We start from the raw sequence: 24,281 nt of genomic DNA on the forward strand, positions 1-24,281 counted from the left end.
ATTGTGCACTATGTGTCGGCGGCCCCTTTATTGCAGTGGGCTGCCTTTTTCTTGTTTTTTTTTTTTTGTTTTTTGTTTTTTTTTTTTTGTTTTTTTTGTTTTTTTTGTGCCCTAATATATACTTTAATGATGAACAAGTAATTTCATTTTTTTATATGCATTGTAATACCCCTACACGCCCAGATTGCTTAAAAGACTTGAATTTTGATGTACAGTAGAGCTGCACGAATCTGGCTAAAATGAGAATCACGATTTTTTTGCTTAGAGGATAGATCACGATTCTCTCACGATTCTCGCGGCGTAACATCATCTTTCACATTAAAACAAAAAAAAAAAAATTGCGCTAACTTTACTGTTTCTTTTTTTTTTATTTATTGAAGTGTATTTTTTCCCAAAAAATTGCATTTGAAAGACCGCTGGGCAAATACAGTGCGACATAAAATATTGCAGCAATTGCCATTTTATTCCATATTAGAAAATATATATATATATATATATATATATATATATATATATATATATATATATATATATATATATATATATATATATATATATATATATATTTATATTATCTCTAATGTTTGGGGGTTCCAAGTAATTTTTTTTTAGCAAAAAATATTGATTTTAACTTAAGAAAGAAGTGTCAGAAAAAGATTTAGACTTTAAGTGGTTAAACTTCCTGCATTTACACGTTGTTTAAAGCTTGGCAGATTGCCCAGGTTATTTGTTTACACAGAGAAGTTTATCCCTTTGATCTAAGAAGGAAGTTAGATACAATGTTTCAAGTTCTAAACTTGGCAGAATGCCTGGATGTTTTCTTTTGACAGCTGAGTGAGCAGATAATCTCTCCACTTGTTTATATGAAAGAATCGTCAAACTCAGCAGGAGAGATCGTCAGGGGAGGTGAATCGAGATCACGATTGTTTAACGATTAATTGTGCAGCTCTAATGTACAGTAAAATAAAAATGTAATCGCAGCTATTTCTTACATTTTTCTTGTCTCGTAATGCTATTTACTTTGTTCCTGACATTAACGTGCTCTTTTTTCAATGTTTCCTGTTCTTAGTATCAGGTTGGTCAGCTTTATTCTGTGGCTGAAGCTAGCAAAAATGAAACTGGTGGTGGTGAAGGTATTGAGGTCTTGAAGAACGAGCCATATGAAAAAGATGGAGAAAAAGGTCAATATACACACAAAATCTACCACTTGAAAAGGTGAGAATTTAGATCCTAAGGTTCAAAGGATTTGTGGGCATGGAAGGGGCACCTCTATGCTAGCACCACCAGACACAAGCTAGTTTGTGTGCACTGTAGAGCAGGAAAATGTTTCCATTGATGTCAACAGAGAAAGTTCCAAATAGTGAGCCTTCATATAGTATTTTTTTAAGCACAAATGCTGCTTTATCTCTGGGATCGAATAGACAGTAGTTTTAGCCACCTAGGAGGTCATTCTGTATTTTGTGCTGCAAATTCCTGTCCAAATGCATGAAATTTAGGCTGATCACACACACACAGCATGTCCTTTTGAGAACATTTGACAAATGCCGGTTGTCTTCAAGCTATCAAAACGTTTGCTAGCGACTAATAGGAGTAGAAACAACACAGCTATATTCCAAACTGGTAGCAAACCATTATATGCTGAAGGTTGTTGGAATGTGCTATCATAATTTATATCAGTACACAGCTGTTGTATTCTTAATGTGGTCAGCTGTTGAAGATACAATTTTTTGGAGAGGGACAATTACCTTGAAACACAAGCCCCCCCCCCCCCCAATATGCTGGGCTTGCCCAAAAGTGCGCAGATTTTGGTTAAGTGTCTATAACTTTGTGTTCTTTGACTGGGACAAGCCTTTAGAAGACTCCTCCGCATTCCTTATTGGGCCAACCAGTGAGGGAAGCCCCAAAACTCACAAGACGATAAGTAGCATAAATCTTTGTATCAGCGTGGATAACCATAGCTAGGTTGCGAGGTTGGTTTAACTGGACCTGTGAAAGACTCTACATTATGCTACGATAGACGGAAGCTATCTTTACGCAGTCGGAGCCTATGTAAAGGTGTACCAGGATAGAATGACCTCTAACTAGTATGATCTTGGCTTATTCAGGAGAACGCATGGGCAGTAGGTGCCAGCTTTTATGCCTACTTGGGTTCAATATATTATTTCGTATGGTCTTCAAAGTGGAACTTTAGTCAGAAAATTAAGTCCTGCTAGATCACTCGAGGTTGGTCCCTTTTTTAGGTATAGCTTTGTAAAACATTTATAAACAAGTGCCTATACTGTTTAAAATCCAGTAATACTGCTTCACCCTGTTCTGCACATGCTCAGTTGCCTAAAAATGTACTGCTGCTCAGGTGCTCTGGGCTTCAGCAAAATGGAGGCCTCCAGCAAGAAGAAACCGGAATAATGCTGGAGGCAATTTACAGCACACACTACTTTTGGTAGCATAATTATTAATGTGGAATGTTCCTTGCTAAAGAACATTATTTTTTATCAAGTTGTTATGGGTAAAGTTCTGCTTTTAATATGTGTGTTTTTTTTTTTGTTTTTTTTTTTTGTTTTTAGCGGCCTACTGGTTTCCATGCTCGAATCGCACAATCTGAAATATTAATTTGTTACTCATTTTTGTGTACTGCTCAACAGTATTTGCTTGAGCTCGCTTGTTTTTTGTACTTTACATTGAAATCTAATAAAAATTTTTGGAAATGAAGAACAAGCCCCCCAAAATGTTACTGTTGCTCGCTTGCAATCTTTCTAATCATGTAAAGCTATTGAATCTTTGCCAAAAAAGATTGTATTGTTGGCAGACTAGGGTTTATTTTTCAAAAGTGAAGAGAAAAAGTTTATGAAATCGGAGAACTTACACATAGTGACCATTTAGGATTCTTTTTTTTATTGTCCGGTATCTGGTCACTGTGGGGATATTTTGTAACTTGTAGGAAGCTTTATTTTAATCTAATGCTAGAAATTGATTTCTTGTATTTTAATGTCTGGTTCTCCTTTTTCAGTAAAGTCCCTGGTTATGTAAAGATGTTTGCTCCAGATGGATCCCTGGTGTTTCATGAAAAAGCATGGAATGCTTATCCTTACTGTAGAACAAGTAAGCAGCTTATGATGTTTTCAATCCATACATCATAGGAAATTGTGTTCTGCTTTCATTGCCAAGCTCAAAAAAGATTTGTCATTGAAAGTATCAGCCGTTTTACTTCAAACATTCTTCAATGAACTTTAGTAATTGATGCCATTTTCTGTCATGTCAAAATTATGCAACAAAGTCTGGTTGTTGCTCAAAGCCATAATTCTCTTTTTCCTTTACCTAGAATGTGCTTGTATTTGATGCATAACTATTCACCAGCTTGTATGTGCAAAAATCAGCAAGAATGTATGATCTGCCAGCAAGCCTTCCCTTAGGTTGTATGTTTTTAGAGCCTAACTCCGGCCATTTTTTGTAATGGAATGGAGTTTAAATTTCCTAATGGTTATTATGTCTGTGACCCACTAGGGGATTTTTTTTTTCTTTATTTTCTGTACAGGAAATGTAGGGTGGGGTTGTTATCCGTACACAAAGGTATAGATTCCAATAACACTTTCATGACTCTAACCCTTCCCCCTGCTGTTGAGATTTCACTCCACTTCCAGGAAGTTGGGGGAAATCGAAATACTTAGTTGAGTACCGTACATGTTTCTAATTTTCAGCAACAATACCTTTTTTGCACAAGCTTTCGAGATATCTTCAGGTAAATCAGTACTGATGCACAGAAAATTAAGGAAGATCTATGGTCACAGCATACACTTTCATTGTATAACATTGGCATTGTAATAGCAATGCAAACAATAGTTATTGTTGACAATCCCATGTTGGCTTTCTAAGAACTACATATCCCATGGTACCCTGCTGCCCGAAACTCCTCCCCCTCAGCACCCTTGTATTTTAGAACACTGGCTTTGTGAAATTTGTGACACAGCAGTGCCTGCGTACAGGACATAGTGAAGATATGTACCAGAATTCAAGGACGTAAGCTTCGGTTCAATCCCCATTGTTGTGATTTCTACAGTGTGACTTGCTTGTGACTTTCTTGCGGCTTTGGAGTCTGTGGGACACCAAGTCACATCAAAGTAGTGCATGAAGCTTTTTCAAAGTTGGTTGTAAAGTCCGCCATTGACATAAATGTGTTTTCACTTGCCATGTGACTTTTGTGTCGCAAGTTACTTGAACAATCTTAGCAGATTGAACCAGGACCTAATGTGTAGGGATCTTGACAAAGTAAGTTTTAAAACTTCAAGATGGTTCAGATTAATAGGAGTAGGTTAGAATTAATTAAAATGCAATGTAGAAATATACGATTTTACATTTTTACCATTGATGGCGTTGGCAAAGTGCCAAAACAGATATTACAGTTTATAACCTATGAGCGCATCATTGTATCTGCCATTGCTGAATTGTCTTTGGAAGTGTCCACCTAATCTACTTTTTTTGTTATGCACAAGGTAGTAAGGGCAGAATGTGTGCCTGTGTAGATGAGCTTTTGTTTGCTTCAAGCAGGTTTTGTATTGCCATAAAGGTCTATGGGATGCAATTCAGGTCAGAGGGAGATCATATGCACCTGAAAAATGAATTCTGCATGAACTCAGAAGTGTCTGAAATGGATAACTATCAACATAAGCTCAAAGCCTTTCAAAACAGGCCCTAAAGATCACAGCCTTTTAAAGTGATTGTCTTGTCTTCTGTGTGGTGGTGTTTGTTTTTTTTCCATTAAAAAAAAAAAAAAATGTTATACTTACCTGCTCTGTGCAGTTGGTTTTGCTCAGAACAGCCTGGATCCTCCTCTTCTTGGGTCCCTGGCTGTAGCTTCTGGCCCCTCCCTCCTGTTTAGTGCCCCCACAGCAAGCAGCTTTCTATGGGGGCACCCGAACCAAGCTGCAGCTCCATGCATCTATTCAGACACAGAACTGTGGTTTGGTCCCACCCCCTCTCTCGCCTGATTGGCTAATTGAGTTTGGCACCGCTGTTAGCCAGTCGGGAGGAGAGTCCCAGATGGCTCAGGGAAACGTGGACATCGCTGGACAGAGATGGGCTCAGGTAAGTATGAGGGGGACTGCTACACACATTAGGCTTTTTATCTTAATACATAGAATGCTTTAAAGTGTAAGTTCACCCTAAAACTAAAATCCCTGCATCTACATTCTAACACATCCACCTTTTCTGAAGCCAATCTGATCCGGTCTCCAGCGGCGGAAGCTCTGCAGAGGACACCGCTTACAAAGGCTGTGAAATTAATGGGGAGTGACTTCACCCATAGAGTTACTATGGGGCTTCCGTTGTTGGCTGTGTCCTCTGCACCCACCTCCACAGCGAAGCCACCGCTGACAGCTCAGCGTGGGATCAGGTCAGAACGGCTGCAGAAAAGTTATATAATACTGATTTTTTTTTTTTTTTTACAGGGCTAGATAAGTTAGTGTTGGATCGTGGATGTCATGTAGGTGCAGGGATTTTAGTTTTAGGGTGGACTTCTAGTTTAAGATAAAAAAAAAAACCTTCTGACTTTACAATCACTTTAAGCTTGGGTCCTCAATACTTAATCAGAAAGGGACAATTCTATTATGCTACTCTAAAAGAGTTATTTCAAGGAAAAACCCAGTGTTCTTCAATCTCAGGATATTCTTCTAAAATAGAAAATTGTTAAATTATGAGGTCACCTTTGGAAACATGTTACATGTTCCATCCGTTTTTGGGATAAAACCTGTAACATGTTCCCACTCCTGCAGCTTCTCCCAGATTCCCGCTTTCTAATTTTGATAGCGGGCTGAGGATCTTCTCCCTGCACCATCTGTCACAAAAAAGTGGGGCTCCGCCCACGCATCATTCATTCACAGAGTTTTGTGAATGGGAGAACTACCCTCAGACATTGTGACTGACACCTTGTAATTCTCAGTGAACTACCTTGTAACTCTTAATGAATTACCAGGGTGCTGGTGAGTGCTCTAGGTAGTTCATTGATGATTCCTGTCAATCAGTAACTACCTGCCCCGTACGATTAGTGAGCAGACTGTTACACTGACAGTCTGCAGGAGCCCGAGATTGTGCGCGTGATATGTTGATCACTAGTGCAAAGGCTCCTTACGTAAATGTGCATTTATTTAATTTTTTTTTTTTTTTTTTTTTAATTTAGAAAGGTGAACTTATCCTTTTAAAATCTTGAAATAAAACTCCACCAATCACTACTTCAGACTAAACTTGCCACTTAACCTAAACTTGGTTGATTTTAAAAAACACATCTTTGTATGTGGTGTCCCTATGCCGATAAAGGTTGGCCCCACCTACTTCTCAGCATAGCTGTGAATGATTGGGGTAGGCACGGCCAACAAAAAATGCTGCTGGTCTGGTTGAGGTTGATTTGTGTATTACCACAATGGAATGTTTAATCATACTTCCACCTTTAGAACTTTAAAAGCTGAGAGAGAATGAGTACTTATAGATGTTGAAAACTCTGCCATTTAAAAGTATGCAAACCTTTTTTGTTCTTCAGCCATGTTACCAATTTTCCTAGTCATGTTAGAGTAGCTGATTTTACAGTTTGGTACCATATACCAGGGAAAATGGTTCCTACTCCCTCCACAGCAAAGCTTACACGGAGCTGCCCATTAGTAAATGCATGTTTGAGAATGTGGCTTTCTTTTTCCTGGTTCAGATGTAAACAGGTTGGAATGCTCTGCATTGTCATACCATAAAGCATACGTTTTCTCTTACAGGAAGGCTTGTATCATGTCTAATACATTATCTGAACCATGTGACTATTTTACAGATGAGCTTGGCAGAATTTTACTTTTGTTATCTTTAGTATCTGTTAATCTTGTATGTATGGGGGCCCTGATCTAAGGGAGGTAAAAAGCCAAGATTATTTCTAGTTGTTAGATTCAATGCATGTCTTAACCATCTGGAGGTATAAGCAGATTATTAGGAGGAAAGCTAAAGCAAAGCTCAGATAAAGTTGCAGGTTACTTAATGTATAGCTAATGAGCAGTACAACTCATGGGTTCAAAAATCCATATATTTTTGCATACCGTGGGCTCTGGGGCTAAGTAGAGTCCAGATCCTTAGTTCTCTCTTTCAGACATTTTGCTGCAGGCCATGTCGATAATTAAAAATGCCAGGGCATTTGCAGGGCTTTAAGACCCCTTTCACGCTGAGGCAGTTTTCAGGCGTTTTAGCGCTAGAAATAGTGTCTGTAAACTGCCTCCCATTCATTACAATGGGTGTTTTCACACCCGGGCGGTGTGCTTGCGGGACATTCGTAACTCCTTTGGGGTTACAAAGCACCCCGCTAGCAGCCAAAAAGCGCTGCTTAAACAGCGCTAAAGCACCGCTAAAACAAGCGGCACTTTAGTGCTAACGCGGCCCCGGCCCCAGTGTGAAAGGGGTCTTTAAGGCTTCATGTAGGCATGTTAAACACATCTGTGGCTTATACGTGCTCATACTTTGGTGCCCAAGTCATTTATTCCTAGAAGCCCAGGCCAACTTTTTAACCTGTTGGAATTAACTAGACAAGAACTCCAACTGGTTTGTGTGCCAGAAGTCTTAAATTCTTTAAAAGAATTTAAGACTTCTGCACACAAACCAGTTGGAGTTCTTGTCTAGTTAATTCCAACAGGTTAAAAAGTCTTAAATTCTTTTAAAGATTATAGCCTTAAAGAGATATAGATATATATATATATATACATACACACACAGATAGATATAGCTATATTATACAGTTATTGCCACTGCTTCCATATCCCAGCCAAGTGGCTTGCCTCCTGCTTGCTTAACACAGGAGGGCGCTCGCTCGGCAAGTGTTTGCATTTTCTCAATAAACACCGCGATTAGATGGGCTGGGTATGGTGATGTCACCAACCTGCCTCTCCACCTTGTCTAATCGGATAACACTTTGCAAGTGGGTGGAATCATTAGGCTTTAGTTTATGGGTTTTTAAGGGCGTGGAGGCTTTAGCTCAAGTCCTTAATTTTTGTGGTTATTAGGAGTTGAGGGTTATTTTTGAATGTTCAAATAAAGGTTACTGAAAGTACTAATAGTTTTACAGGGCAGGAGACATGCAGTTGTAATGTGCTTGGAATGTTATTTCTGCAGAGACAATAGGAATTCCTGTAAATAGTTTTAGGGCTTGTATTTCTACAGAGAGGAGAAATGTGGTTGTAGTTTGCTTTAACTGATTATTCTACAGACAAGCAAAAGGGAAGATTGGTGTACAGGGTCTTTGTAGCTTTACAGAGACCATGAGAAAGGAAGGCAGGAACAGTGTGGTCAGCTGGGCTCTGCTGGTTGAACTGTACAGTGTGTTTTGATGTATGGTAGTACGAGGTGTATGCAGTAGGTGATGTTCTATTTTCAGTCCTTTCTCCGACACGTACTATAAAATGGAACATCAGAAATTGCAGCACTTTTAAAAATCTGCTGGCTTATATAGGGTAAAGTCCAACAATGACCCCCCCCCCCCCCCCCGAACCTCTCTCCTTCGTCTACATTTATACTAAGTGCAGAGAGTAAGGCTATTCTATGCTTCAGGCACCCTGAAACTAGAACTTCGGGTCTCTGATACAACAACTGCAGAGTCGTGTGCAACCGCTTTGCTCTCCCCATCTTTGTATTATGTAAACCTATTCCTAAAATACAAAGCATTCTGTGAATGGACCATTGAGGGGAGGGGTGGCAGTGCAGCTTCTGCCGTTCTGACTCTGCTACACAGAAGTATAGCAATAAATATGTAAATAGTAAATGAGAGGAATCCACCGGATGGCATTCACCTCATTGGACTTAACCCTTTTATATGCAGATTTTTTTTTTAAAAGTGCTGCAATTTCTGGAGGCCTACTTTCTTGAATTATGGGATGGAAAAGGGGTCGAGCTTAGATACTCCTTATGGGGGGGGGGGGGCAGTGTGGAAAATTTTCATCGATCAAAATCATTGCTGGAAAGACCTGAATGGATGATTCTCGGAGTGTTTCCGCAATAGCAGCCTCCCCCCATATAACTTTTTGGATAGGTTTGCTTTATTGCCTAATCCCTAATAAGAATTGATCTCCACATGAACTTGTTTAATTTTGTTTTGTATTATAAATATTGTCAGCACTAAAATCTGTGTACCTTAAGCCACTTATTATAGAAACATCACTTCTTTACACTAAAACTTTACCCATTGTGGCTTGAAATAATTTTTTTTTCTTCTTTTTCTCCCCACCCCCACCCCATGAATATTCTAACTGAACAGTTGTAACGGTGAGTACATTTCAAAAAATGCGTTGTTTGTTTGGTTTTTTTTACTTTATTATAAGTTGAAATTTATTAAAAATAAAAAAACTAAAGATTTTGTTACCCAATTGAACATGTGCAAAACTTTAACCTGGGTAAATACTATTTTTTTTTTTAATATGTTGCATTTTAATAACCTTATGCTTTGAAGAGAAGCAAATCTATATCTGTGTATGGACAAAGTCCTTGTCTCTATTGTATATTTCTATCTAATTAACCTGGATGTTGGCCAACTGATAATTGTTTGATTAATTTTTTTTTTTTTTTGGAATGATGTGACTTGTGCCAATCGCAGAAATACCTCCAGAATGTTAGAAACTTTTTTTTACTTTTTTTTTTATTAGGTATTTGCAAGAAAAGTTAACTAAAATAGCCTCATTTTGTTGGATGGTTGTTCACTGTCTGCTACAAGTAATATTTATTGGAAGGCATTAAGTGTCATTGTACTTAAAAGAACAGTCCCTGTTTGGACATCCTTCATATGTTGAACACTCCTCCTTACATTGATTCCACAGTAAAGTATATATGTTGGGAAGGTATATTTTGTTCTGCATGTTAATTGTAGTTCTAGTTAATTAAAGTGTTGTTGTTTTTTTTTTCAGAATGAATATATGAAAGAAGACTTCTTCATTAAAATTGAAACTTGGCACAAACCAGACATGGGAACACAAGAAAATGTAAGTTGGTTGATTTTATTCAGGTTTCTTTTCAGTCATTTTGAGGTTGCTTCATACACATCCAAACAAGATTTTTGTAGGAGAATTTTGTAAGTTGTGACTGCTGCCCCTCTCTGTCAATCTCTTCACTGGTTTTCCCTACCCCATCTTATATAAAATTCTAAATACTAACAACATACAAGGCAATCCGCAACATCGCCCCCAGCTACATCACCAACCTTATCTGCAGATATTGCCCAAATTGTCCTCTCAGCTCCTCTCAAGACATCCTGCTCTCTAGCTCCCTTGTTACCTCCTCCCATGATTGCCTCCAGGACTTCTTCAGAGTCTCTCCTATCCTCTGGAAATCCCTGCCCCAGTATCTCCGGTCAGCCTTTACCCTGTCCTCATTTAGGCGATCCTTCAAAACTCTTTTATTCAGGGAAGCCTACCCCACCTCCATCAGATCATCCCTTGCAGCTAATACCTTTTATACCATCTCCCCCCTCCCTTTTAGATTGTAAGCTTCATGAGCAGGACCCTTCTGTATTGAACTGTATTGTAATCGTACTGTCCCCCTCTATATTGTAAAGTGCTGCGTAACTATTAATATATCTCTCTCGCTCTCTCTCTCTATATATATATATATATATATATATATATATATATATATATATATATATATATATATATATATATATATATATGAGAGAGCGAATATATTCTACATTTAAATATTTCCTGTTGATATTGTCTATCAAAAAGTGTACTGCTAGTTAACATATTTTGGTGACCCTGGACTACATGTTGTATTTGGCTTTTCTTACCTGGAAAGCAGCCGATGCTGTGTCCTTCTGTCTTTGGATATCAGATGCAAATTGTTTTTTTCTTCACCTTCATAAAATAGGTACCGTAGTTCAGAGCTTAAAAAAAGTACATAATAGGATATGGGAAGAATTAAAAATTATTATCCCATGGTAACAGGTTTCCTAATGTAGTTTACCACATTGCATCTCAGGCATACAGTATATCCAAATGATCAATACACTAGCCTTTTCTCCAGGGAATGTGTGTTTTAATGGTCTGTATGGTATTTTGAATCCCTTGTTAGAGAAATAATTACATAAAGGATAAGCTCACCTGTTCACTAAAAATGAGCTAACCTAAAATCAGGGTGGATTTGATTTAAATCAAGTCGATTTAAATCACGATTTAAGCCATGATTTAAATCGCTAGTAAAAAGGCTTGATTTAAATCAACTCGATTTTAATTCATAGTTTTTAAAGAGCAACTGTCATCTCTGTCCCGCAGCGGCTCCTCCTCTGACCTGCTGTTGACTCACCGACAGTCCCATTCACTTTATGGGATGGCTGGTGATACGGCAGTCACATAAGGAGGTGAGGGATGTGGCGGCAGCAGGTGAGTGGATGCCCACTAACAGGCGCTGCCATGATGAATCTGAAATGACAGGTGCTCCTTAAATGTAAGCACTTATTCTTGCTGGTAGTTAGAATCTTTAATATTTGCAAACAATATGAAGGTTTCCTATTCAGAATAATCTGTCAGGTTAGTAAAACATCGATATAAGAACTTATTCAATCAAATGGTTTGTAGCGTACATAGGTTTGCAAAACAATGGGATAAAGGAATATTCCTGAATTTTGTTTTATCTCATGGTTTTTTTGTGAAATTGTGTGAATGCATCAATGCAGTGCATGTTATCTCAACTTGCAGAGCTTGGATTCATTGAATGAGTTTACCAAAAATGTAAATATTTCAGAATATACAGCCTCCTGCTACATAACTAAGCTCCATTTCATGCTGAATAAACTAAATTAGTTTTCTATTTAACCACTTGACGACCGCCTCACGCCGATGTACGTCGGCAAGGTGGCACGGACAGGCAAAATCACGTACATGTACGTGATTTGCCTTCCGCGGGTGGGGGGTCCGATCGGATCCCCCCCCCCCCCCCCCCCCGGTGCCCGAGGCGGTCGTCTTTTGTCCCACGGCGAACGGAGGTGAGGGGGAGGCCATCCGTTCGTGGCCCCCCCCTCGCGATCGCCGCCGGCCAATCGAATCATTCCTTTGCTGCTGTATGCTAAACAGCAGCAAAGGAAATTATGTCATCTCTCCTCGGCTCGGTAATTTCCGTTCCGGCCCGAGGAGAGAAGACAGGTATGTGAGTGCACCAACACTACACACACACAGTAGAACATGCCAGGCACACAAAACACCCCGATCCCCCCCCCCGATCCCCCCCAATCACCCCCCCTGTCACAAACTGACACCAGCAGTTTTTTTTTTTTTTTCTGATTACTGCATTGGTGTCAGTTTGTGACAGTTACAGTGTTGGGACAGTTAGTATTAGCCCCCTGTAGGTCTAGGGTACCCCCCTAACCCCCCCTAATAAAGTTTTAACCCCTTGATCACCCCCTGTCACCAGTGTCGCTAAGCGATCATTTTTCTGATCGCTGTATTAGTGTCGCTGGTGACGCTAGTTAGGGACCTAAATATTTAAGTTCGCCGTCAGCGTTTTATAGCGACAGGGACCCCCATATACTACCTAATAAATGTTTTAACCCCTTGATTGCCCCCTAGTTAACCCTTTCACCACTGATCACCGTATAACTGTTACGGGTGACGCTGGTTAGTTTGTTTATTTTTTATAGTGTCAGGGCACCCGCCGTATATTACCGAATAAAGGTTTAGCCCCCTGATCGCCCGGCGGTGATATGCGTCGCCCCAGGCAGCATCAGATTAACGCCAGTACCGCTAACACCCACGCACGCAGCATACGCCTCCCTTAGTGGTATAGTATCTGATCGGATCAATATCTGATCCGATCAGATCTATACTAGCGTCCCCAGCAGTTTAGGGTTCCCAAAAACGCAGAGTTAGCAGGATCAGCCCAGATACCTGCTAGCACCTGCGTTTTGCCCCTCCGCCCAGCCCACCCAAGTGCAGTATCGATCGATCGATCACTGTCACTTACAAAACACTAAACGCATAACTGCAGCGTTCGCAGAGTCAGGCCTGATCCCTGCGATCGCTAACAGTTTTTCTGGTAGCATTTTGGTGAACTGGCAAGCACCAGCCCCAGGCAGCGTCAGGTTAGCGCCAGTAGCGCTAACACACACCCACGCACGCATCGTACACCTCCCTTAGTGGTATAGTATCTGATCGCATCAATATCTGGTCCGATCAGATCTATACTAGCGTCCCCAGCAGTTTAGGGTTCCCAAAAACGCAGTGTTAGCGGGATCAGCCCAGATACCTGCTAGCACCTGCGTTTTGCCCCTCCGCCCGGCCCAGCCCACCCAAGTGCAGTATCGATCGATCACTGTCACTTACAAAACACTTAACGCATAACTGCAGCGTTCGCAGAGTCAGGCCTGATCCCTGCGATCGCTAATGCCGCGTACACACGGTCGGACTTTTCGTCTACAAAAGTCCGACAGCCTGTCCGACAGACTTCCGGCGGACTTTCGGCGGACTTGCAGCAGACTTTCTAACGAACGGACTTACCTACACACGACCACACAAAAGTCCGACGGATTCGTACGTGATGACGTACACCGGACTAAAATAAGGAAGTTCATAGCCAGTAGCCAATAGCTGCCCTAGCATGGGTTTTTGTCCGTCGGACTAGCACACAGACGGGCGGATTTCGGGGTCCGTCGTAGTTACGACGTAAAGATTTGAAGCATGTTTCAAATCTAAAGTCCGTCGGATTTGAGGCTGAAAAAGTCTGCTGAAAGTCCGGAGAAGCCCACACACGATCGGATTACCAGCCAGCTTTAGTCCGTCGGCGTCCGTTGGACTTTTGTAGACGAAAAGTCCGACCATGTGTACGCGGCATAACAGTTTTTTTTGGTAGCTTTTTATTGAACTGGCAAGCGCCAGCGGCCTAGTACACCCCGGTCGTAGTCAAACCAGCACTGCAGTAACACTTGGTGACGTGGCGAGTCCCATAAGTGCAGTTCAAGCTGGTGAGGTGGCAAGCACAAGTAGTGTCGCGCTGCCACCAAGAAGACAAACACAGGCCAGTTGTGCCCATAATGCCCTTCCTGCTGCATTCGCCAATCCTAATTGGGAACCCACCACTTCTGCAGCACCCGTACTTCCCCCATTCACATCCCCAACCAAATGCAGTCGGCTGCATGAGAGGCATTTTCTTTATGTCCTCCCGAGTACCCCTACCCAACGAACCCCCCCCAAAAAAGATGTTGTGTCTGCAGCAAGCGCGGATATATCCGTGACACCCGCTATTATTGTCCCTCCTGTCCTGACAATCCTGGTCTTTGCATTGGTGAATGTTTTGAACGCTACCATACATTAGTTGAGTATTAGCGTAGGGTACAGCATTGCACAGACTAGGTACACTTTCACAGGGTCTCCCAAGATGCCATTGCATTTTGAGAGACCCGAACCTGGAACCGGTTACAGTTATAAAAGTTAGTTACAAAAAAAGTGTAAAAAAAAAAAAAATATATAAAATAAAAAAAATAGTTGTCTTTTCATTGTTCTCGCTCTCTCTATTCTCTCTCTCTCTCTATTGTTCTGCTCTTTTTTACTGTATTCTATTCTGCAATGTTTTATTGTTATGTTTTATCATGTTTGCTTTTCAGGTATGCAATTTTTTATACTTTACCGTTTACTGTGCTTTATTGTTAACCATTTTTTTGTCTTCAGGTACGCCATTCACGACTTTGAATGGTTATACCAGAATGATGCCTGCAGGTTTAGGTATCATCTTGGTATCATTCTTTTCAGCCAGCGGTCGGCTTTCATGTAAAAGCAATCCTAGCAGCTAATAAGCCTCTAGACTGCTTTTACAAGCCGTGGGTGGGAATGCCCCCCCCCCCCCCCCACCGTCTTCCGTGTTTTTCTCTGGCTCTCCTGTCTCAACAGGGAACCTGAGAATGCAGCCGGTAATTCAGCCAGCTGACCATAGAGCTGATCAGAGACCAGAGTGGCTCCAAACATCTCTATGGCCTAAGAAACCGGAAGCTACGAGCGTTTTATGACTTAGATTTCGCTGGATGTAAATAGCGCCATTGGGAAATTGGGGAAGCATTTTATCACACCGATCTTGGTGTCGTCAGATGCTTTGAGGGCAGAGGAGAGATCTAGGGTCTAATAGACCCCAATTTTTTCAAAAAAGAGTACCTGTCACTACCTATTGCTATCATAGGGGATATTTACATTCCCCGAGATAACAATAAAAATGATTAAAAAAAAAAAAATGAAAGGAACAGTTTAAAAATAAGAAAAAAGCAAAAAAATAATAAAGAAAAAAAAAAAAAAAAAAAAAAAAAAAAAGCACCCCTGTCGCCCCCTGCTCTCGCGCTAAGGCGAACGCAAGCGGCGGTCTGTCGTCAAACGTAAACAGCAATTGCACCATGCATGTGAGGTATCGCCGCGAAGGTCAGATCGAGGGCAGTAATTTTTGCAGTAGACCTCCTCTGTAAATCTAAAGTGGTAACCTGTAAAGGCTTTTAAAGGCTTTTAAAAATGTATTTATTTTGTTGCCACTGCACGTTTGTGCGCAATTTTAAAACATGTCATGTTTGGTATCCATGTACTCGGCCTAAGATCATCTTTTTTATTTCATCAAACATTTGGGCAATATAGTGTGTTTTAGTGCATTAAAATTTAAAAAAGTGTGTTTTTTCCCCAAAAAATGCGTTTGAAAAATCGCTGCGCAAATACTGTGTGAAAAAAAAAAATGAAACACCCACCATTTAATCTGTAGGGCATTTGCTTTAAAAAAATATATAATGTTTGGGGGTTCAAAGTAATTTTTTTGCAAAAAAAAATTACTTTTTCATGTAAACAATGAGTGTCAGAAAGGGCTTTGTCTTCAAGTGGTTAGAAGAGTGAGTGATGTGTGACATAAGCTTCTAAATGTTGTGCATAAAATGCCAGGACAGTTCAAAACCCCCCCAAATGACCCCATTTTGGAAAGTAGACACCCCAAGCTATTTGCTGAGAGGCATGTCGAGTCCATGGAATATTTTATATTGCGACACAAGTTGCGGGAAAGAGACAAATTTTTTATTTTTTTTGCACAAAGTTGTCACTAAATGATATATTGCTCAAACATGCCATGGGAATATGTGGAATTACACCCCAAAATACATTCTGCTGCTTCTCCTGAGTACGGGGATACCACATGTGTGAGACTTTTTGGGAGCCTAGCCGCGTACGGGACCCCGAAATCCAATCACCGCCTTCAGAAAAAAAAAAGTGTCACTTTCCCGCAACTTGTGTCAAAATATAAAATATTCCATGGACTCAATATGCCTCTCAGCAAATAGCTTGGGGTGTCTACTTTCCAAAATGGGGTCATTTGGGGGGGTTTTGTGCTACCTGGGCATTCCATGGCCTCCGAAACGGTGATAGGCAGTGAAGAGTGAAATCAAAAATTTACACCCTTAGAAATCCTGAAGGCGGTGCTTGGTTTTCGGGGCCCCGTACGCGGCTAAGCTCCCAAAAAGTCCCACACATGTGGTATCCCCATACTCAGGAGAAGCAGCTGAATGTATTTTGGGGTGCAATTCCACATAGGCCCATGGCCTGTGTGAGCAATATATCATTTAGTGACAACTTTTTGTAAATATTTTTTTTTTTTTTGTCATTCAATCACTTGGGACAAAAAAAATAAATATTCAATGGGTTCAACATGCCTCTCAGCAATTTCCTTGGGGTGTCTACTTTCCAAAATGGGGTCATTTGGGGGGATTTGTACTGCCCTGCCATTTTAGCACCTCAAGAAATGACATAGGCAGTCATAAACTAAAAGCTGTGTAAATTACAGAAAATGTACCCTAGTTTGTAGACGCTATAACTTTTGCGCAAACCAATAAATATACGCTTATTGACATTTTTTTTACCAATGACATGTGGCCGAATACATTTTGGCCTAAATGTATGACTAAAATTTAGTTTATTGGATTTTTTTTATAACACAAAGTAGAAAATATCATTTTTTTTTCAAAATTTTCGGTCTTTTTCCGTTTATAGCGCAAAAAATAAAAACTGCAGAGGTGATCAAATACCATCAAAAGAAAGCTCTATTTGTGGGAAGAAAAGGACGCAAATTTCGTTTGGGTACAGCATTGCATGACCGCGCAATTAGCAGTTAAAGCGACGCAGTGCCAAATTGGAAAAAGACCTCTGGTCCTTAGGCAGCATAATGGTCCGGGGCTCAAGTGGTTAAGATACATTAATATCTTTAGATGTATTAAAATAAATTTGATAAAAATCAGATTTAAATAAAAAAAAAAAATCAGATTTAAAAAAAAATAAAAAAATATATCATTTATATCCATTCTGCCTAAAATGATCCTGGCCACCCCTCCGTACCCTGATGCAGATAGCGGGCGCAATGCCCTATGCTGTCCATTTAGTGGTTCGTGCACCATACACCACAAAACTGCACCAAACTGAGTATCCATCATAATGCTTGCTATGGCAAGCTCTCATTGGTGAGCATGACCAATGTGATCATGCTGACGAATCAAAAGGTGTCCTTCTGGGACACCTTACCAGAAGAAAAAGCCTCTTCTGATTGTTCAGTACGTCCACACAGCTGTGCTGACCAATGAGCGCTTGCCAATCTAAGCATTATGATGGGTACTCACTCCAGGGCTGTGTATTGCGGTGTACAAACCGCTACATTGGCAACATGGAGCATCACGGCTGCTATGTGCAGGGGGTCCCGAAGGGAGGTCAGTAAGTTTTTTATTTTTAATGAAAAATTTAACTTACTCTTTTAGCACTGAACTGATTCCTTTAATGATTTAGCAATATTTATAATGAGTAACGTGAAACTTTTTTTCAGGTCCATTGTCTAGATCCCAATGTGTGGAAAACTGTTGAAGTGGTCCATATTGATATTGCAGACCGAAACCAAGTAGAACATGGAGTAAGTTGCTCTTAATTCTTTCATTCTTGCATAATTTACACAACAAAGATACGGCTGCAGAATTTTTACTGTTTACATACAGCAGTGTTGCCAACCCCTGAAATGAAATTTACTGGCAGGGTGCCAACATTTACAAACAGCACAAATTTTTTTTTTTTACCCTGACAAAAATCCTGAAATTTGCAGGCACTGAAAAAACTGGCACTGAATTTCCATTTTTTACTGACACTGAAAAAAAAGTACCTAAAATGACTGTTTTCACTGCTAAACAGTGCAAATATCAATATTTAAACTATAAACATATAACTAGTGCTATTAGCAATGTGTTTTAAGTAAACAAAAGTCAAAAACCAACTTTCTCCTTTTACATGAAGGTAAGGTTACTGTAACTCAGCCAACACAGAGTTCCCCCTTACATCAGAGTCTGCAGGATTCCCCCTTACTGTGAAACAGAACTCTTATGTAAGGGCTCTTTCTCACGGGGCGGATCAGTGATGATCCGCCCCGTGAACACCCATAGTGTTCTTCTCAGGAAGATGACAGGTCCATCGCTGCACGCTGTGCAGCTACGGACCTGTCAGAGCGCCGCTCTCCCCTATGGGGGGATCGGATGATGACGGACCATAGTGTCCGTCGTCACCCGATCCGATCCGAAAAAGGATGGAAAAGTAGGTTTTTACTCCGTTACACTTTTCGGATCAGAGCGGGGTCGGATGTCACCGCTGACATCCGACGCTCCATAGGGATGAATGTATGTCCGTTTTTCATCCGAAAACGGAAGGATGAAAAACGGACATACGGATCCCTCGTGTGAAAGAGGCCTAAAGGGGAATACTGCACATCATGATATAAGGGGGAACTCTGATGTAAGGGCGGGGCTCTAGTGACCAGAGACCACCTTCCAGAGCGTGAATACACTAAGGTAAGGGGGGAGGGGGTGTTACTAATATAAGGGGGAACCTTTTGTATCAGTTCCCCCTTACATTATTGTATTCACTCCCACTTAAATCAGCGACCAAAACCCCCCCCCCCCACACACACACAGAGACCGGCCTAGCGGCACTGTCACTGACCTCCGCTCAGGTGCACTGTGCAGGGCTCAGTCAAACGGCTCCAGCTTGGCGGCTCTGTTTTTACCCTGTAGTCTCCTCCACAGTCCACACATGTCTGATTTCTTTTGTGACCTCCATCCCGTCGGTGTTCTCACTCTTGACTTCTCTCCAAACTCCCCCTCAGAGAGTGCAGAGATGATGCAAGAGATGGTCAGATGCTGCAGAGATGATACAGGAGGTGGAGGACAGAGGCTGCGGACATGATACAGGAGGTGGAGGACAGAGGCTGCGGACATGGTAAAGAAGGTGGAGGACACAAGCTGCAGACATGGATGGTACAGGAGGTGGGGGACAGAGGCTGTGGATATGGTACAGGAGGTGGAGGATAGAGGATGCAGACATGGTACAAGAGGTGGAGGGCAGAGGCTGCGGACATGGTAGGTTCCTCCTCTGTCCCCCTTCAGTATCCTGTGCCCCTCCAGTTCACAGGCTGTGACAGTGTCGTCCTCCTCCTGTGCCCCTTTCACCTCTCCAAAGGGCAAGGCACATCAGTGTCCTCCTCCTGCCCCTTCACAGCTTCACCCACAGTCCTCCGCCATCTTTTTATCATCCTCTCTCTCTCACTCTCTCTCACTCACTCACTCACTGACTGGCTGACCATCCTATCCTGTCCTTTTCTCTGTTCCTCGGCTGCTGTGGCGGCTAGTAGCGAGGCAGTGACACCGCTGCGCCGAGAAGTAATACCGGTGCTAGTGCTACAGGCTTCCATTTAAAAATGGCGCCAGGTGGTGCCATTACGTTACTGTGCATGCCCTGCCCGAGCAGAGGGCTTCGGAATGGTGCAGTTGCATGGTCGGCCGGCAGACATAATTTTTACAGTCACCGCTGCCCATAACGGGCAGCACGAAAATGGGCTGAAATTTACGGGCTGCCCGTAAATTAACAGTCGGTTGGCAACACTGACATACTGGGGGTGTAAAAAATACTGCAACCAACACACAAAATCGAAAGTCAAGTTGTCCTTTTTTTTTTTTTTTAAGTAAGTCACCCTACCCAGGATGGCGGCCTGTCCTGATAAAGCTTTAGCTTCCTTCCTGCTCCCATGATCTTCACTGTGTGGGCCTGCCTGGTGCCACACAGCCTTTGACAAGAAAAAGTTTTTGCCAGGTCCTGGTTTTACGCCTTTGCCACATTCATCTCTTTGCATGAGCCATACTCCACTACAGTACATGGAGGCTGCCATAAATACAATTCTTGAGTGAAGGTTTGCTTTGAGCTGGTTACAGTTGAAGTCCACACATGATGGGTGGTATGGAGGGTTCCATATAGTGTCACCCTATGTTTGTTTGAAAGCGCTAAACAGAGATTATGAACAAACCACAAAGGCGAGATGTATAAGGTCACTTGAGTCCACAGCAGCTACATTCATGAGCTTTACAAAGTTTCTGTTGGCCTTGGCATTCCTAAAGTATTACTTAAAACCCACACAGGAGAATTCAACAAAGGCTTATCACATTTATGGTGGTAGTTTCCGCAATAACTTCCTACCCCTAATTCAGGCACGCATTACCGACACGTGCAAAAAATGTAGGTAATTTTTACTACTGCCGCTTTAAAACCTGTCACTGAGGCTGTGATAGATTCTTAAAAAATTGCAGCCAGTTCTCTAATTGGGAAACGTGGTAATTAAGACCAACTTTAAGCTGGCTGTGCTGGGAAGCTGTCATTATTGCACTGGGCTTTATCCCTGACCCAATTCAGCTGTTGACCAGGCCAGAAATAAACAAAGGGGTTGCGATAATTGATTTGTCACTGGGTGGGCAGAGCCTGATGAGGAACTGAGAACTAGTTTGCATTGCAGTAGGTGGATTTCAAAGCTGTTTTTGGACTGAAGAGCGTTTTTTGATCTGCTCACTGCCATGCATTGGCATTTAGAAGTAAAATGAACCTTAAGGGAAACTAGTCTTTCAGTTCCCTATCAGGCTTTGCCCATCCCTAGTACAGTACTCCTCAGCCATGTGCCAGTCTGTGTGATGGGCGCAGTTGCTGGGGAGGAAGGGATTGCACTGAGGAAAGGGGGTCCAGTAGGAACACTCTGAGCTCAGTGTGGGATTTATGTACCAGTCACTGCAATGCATGTGGTTGCTGCATGGCCCCCTTCAGTGGGGATAATTTTTGCTATGTCATGGTGCAAAGTGTCATGATGCCACATGTGAGAGCCGCTGATCACCGCCATTAGTAGTATATAAAAGAAAAATAACAAATTCCCAGTATTTATACCATAGTTATAACTTTCACACAAACCAATCAATATACACTCATTGAGTTTGTTTTTACCACATATATACATATATACAGCAGAATAAGTTTTGGCCTAAATTTATTGTGAATTTTTTATTTATTTTTTTATTTTATAAGTAAAAAAATATTTTTTTTTTTTCACAATTTTTAGTCGTCTTTTTCATTTATATTGCAAAAATAAAAAACCCAGTTGTGATCAGATGACACCAAAAGAAAGCTCTATTTGTGTGGGAAAAAAAGTTTTGTTTGGGTACAACATTGCATGACTAAGCAATGGTCTGGCCTGGTCACGAAGGGGGTAAAATCTTCCAGAGCTGCAGTAGTTAAATGTGTCTGCACGTGGAAAAGGGTTAAAGTGTGAAACATTCAAAATATCTTGTACTTTTACCTACTGCAAGGATTCTTCATAGAGCAGCAAAGGCTCCTGTACAGGCTCAGGCTGAGATGGGAGGGAATCCATGGGAACACAAGAAACAGCAAGTTCTAGCCCTTTCTTGCTCTATCCAGTCTAAAATTAATTTTAGTCGGGCTTTAGGCTTGGTTTCTGTAAACGTTTAAATGATTTTTATATTAAAGGAGTTGTAAAACCTCATGTTTTTTCACCTTAATACATCCTATGCCCCCCAGGTCCCCCGTTTTACTCATCTGAGGCCTGCAATTCACACGCTGAAGACGCTTTCTTCTCCTCTGCCCATTGTCTCGGCTCTTCATTGGATAGATTGATAGCAGCGCAGCCATTGGCTTCCGCTGCTGTCAATCAAATCCAATGACGCAGGCGTGAGTCCGGCATTCTGCCTCTATGGACGCAAATGCTGGACTCGGGAGCGCAACCGCAAGGTAAAACACCCCCCCCCCCCACCCCCCCCCCCCCGGAGAGCGCTTCTCCTAGGGGGTTATACGATGCGGGGAGGAGCTACCGGCGCCGCTGGGGTACCCCAGAAGTCGAGGATCGAGGCCACTCTGTGCAAAATGAACTGCACAGTGGAGGTAAATATGACATATTGGTATTTTAAAAAAAAAAAAAAAAAAAAGGAGCCTTACAATCACTTTAACTCGCTTGTAAATTGCATTTTCTGGCCCTTTTATGAAGTCCCGTTTTATTGTATTTTCCTTCATTATTTCATAATGTTTTTCTATATTACTTTTATTATCTTTCCTCAGCTACCAGTATGACATGTGGTGTGTGTTTTTTGTTTATCTGATAATGAGTTTTTTTGGCTTAAGCATTAAACAGAGAAGTAGTACTTTCATCTGAAGTGACACATTAGCCCTGTTGCATTTTTAACCTACTTCAGAAGCTCAAACTGTTTGTACAGCACAGTGCTTTGTGGTGGACGCTCTTTTTCATGGGTTGCAGAATTAGCCTCCAGATATCCTCAGAGCCGAAGATTCGAGTGGGTTACAGCTGTCATCCCCCAGAGTATTTTAACCGAACTAATGAGATGAGAAGTGTACAGCTGGTGGCAAACAAAATAAACCACAAGCCAAAGGCTCCCCTACAGTGGCTTTGCTTTCCCTGTGGGATCCTGAAGGAGATTGCATGCTAACAAAGCCAGAAGGCTGTCTCCTTCCACACTATTGCTCATTTGCAGCTGTAATTGGAAGCCAGGCATTGTATTGCTGTGCTGGATTGTGTTTTATTGTAGTATTTTTTTTTTTTTTAATCAAAGCGCAGAAGTTGTATAAAGAGAATAAAATTTAAAAGCATTGTATTTAAACACTGGTATTGCATTTTTATGAATAATATAAAGGGTGAGCTAATGGCCTTGATGCTGCTTTTAAGTAACTATTTATTTTTATGAAAATTATTATTTAACTGCTTTCATACCAGGCCAATTCTGGCATTGCTCCCATACATGTAAAAATCAAATTACTCAGACCTCCCAAACCCCCCTTCCATATATAGTATAATAAATATTGGGGGGGAGGGGTTTGGATTCCCCCTATTTATTATAAATATGTATTAACTTGTCTATTCCTATAATTAGCTAGTCTGTCAAAGCTCTGATAATGGTACAATAACAAGGTTAGCTATAAAAATAAACACACTGCTTTAACAAAGTAAGGGTCTCATTTATTTCCCAAGAAAGTAGGAATGCTAACATGAAAACACTAAAGGAAAATATTACAGAGCATATAAAACAAAAGAACATAAATTATACTTTACATAAGGTCCTCCTTGAGATGCTGTCTCGGCTAAGCTCCATGGAAAAGAGGAAGTAACTCCAGCAGGTCAGTACTTTTAAAGCCCACTCAGACACCACCCACACAACACCCACTGCCAGGAATAACAAGGTCATAATAACATGGCTATAATATCTAGCCATCTGTAGCCAATAAGAAGAGGTCGTCCTTCCTAATCACCAGGAAGTATGTTCTTCTCTTCCCGTCCTCCAGGAAGTATGCTTTAATGTCCACTAGGGGCAGCAATTGGTCATGTATCACCGCTATTTGACCTGGGTCATCCTTCATTGACAGCTGGTCTTTGATCTTCTGTAACTAAGGACATTTTAATTTGCACCTCCCCAGGAGGTCTTATATGGTGCTTCTCTACCCCTTTCCCTCACATCAGGAGGCCTGCAAGAACATCCTACTAGGATATGAATTCCCATTCATGACTCCTTGTTAAGAACACCCTGCTGGGTCACCTTGCAAATTCCAACTTAGACCAAATGACTATCAACCAGAAAACTCCAGAAATATGATAGTAAACCATGTTGCCTTCCAACATATGCCGCTTTGTGCCTGAAGGACACACATCACCCTTCTTCAGAAATGGCTCCTATGGAACTGTCCATAACTGTCTTAATGTGTTGTGCTTCCCAACATGTGCCAGTTTGCCCCTGAGTGACACACCACCACCATTCTTTAGCGACAGCTTTCATGGCACCATTCCGTGTCTTCTCCTATCTGGTATCTTCACGATGGGGTGCAATACAGGCAAGGGGTGTCCATTTACTCACCATTCACCAACACATACTCAGAGCCACAATTTAACCAGCTTTCATATACAGAACCTTGAGTCGGGCCTTACCC

The 24,281-nt window shown here is 41.4% G+C and overlaps 1 protein-coding gene across 1 annotated transcript in view; it reads left to right on the plus strand.

The window, feature by feature from the left end:
• The window catches only part of PITPNB (phosphatidylinositol transfer protein beta), a 117,806-nt gene that overhangs the window by 46,077 nt on the left and 47,448 nt on the right, over positions 1–24,281 (plus strand). Inside the window, exons 3-7 of the mRNA XM_073629349.1 lie at positions 1,070–1,215; positions 3,008–3,099; positions 9,263–9,270; positions 9,906–9,980; positions 17,809–17,892. Coding sequence (XP_073485450.1) covers positions 1,070–1,215; positions 3,008–3,099; positions 9,263–9,270; positions 9,906–9,980; positions 17,809–17,892 — 405 coding nt within the window. The remainder of the gene's footprint in view (positions 1–1,069; positions 1,216–3,007; positions 3,100–9,262; positions 9,271–9,905; positions 9,981–17,808; positions 17,893–24,281) is intronic.

This window comes from Aquarana catesbeiana, linkage group LG01 (genome assembly GCF_042186555.1).
Source record: "Aquarana catesbeiana isolate 2022-GZ linkage group LG01, ASM4218655v1, whole genome shotgun sequence".
In the NCBI taxonomy this organism is placed as follows: domain Eukaryota; kingdom Metazoa; phylum Chordata; class Amphibia; order Anura; family Ranidae; genus Aquarana; species Aquarana catesbeiana.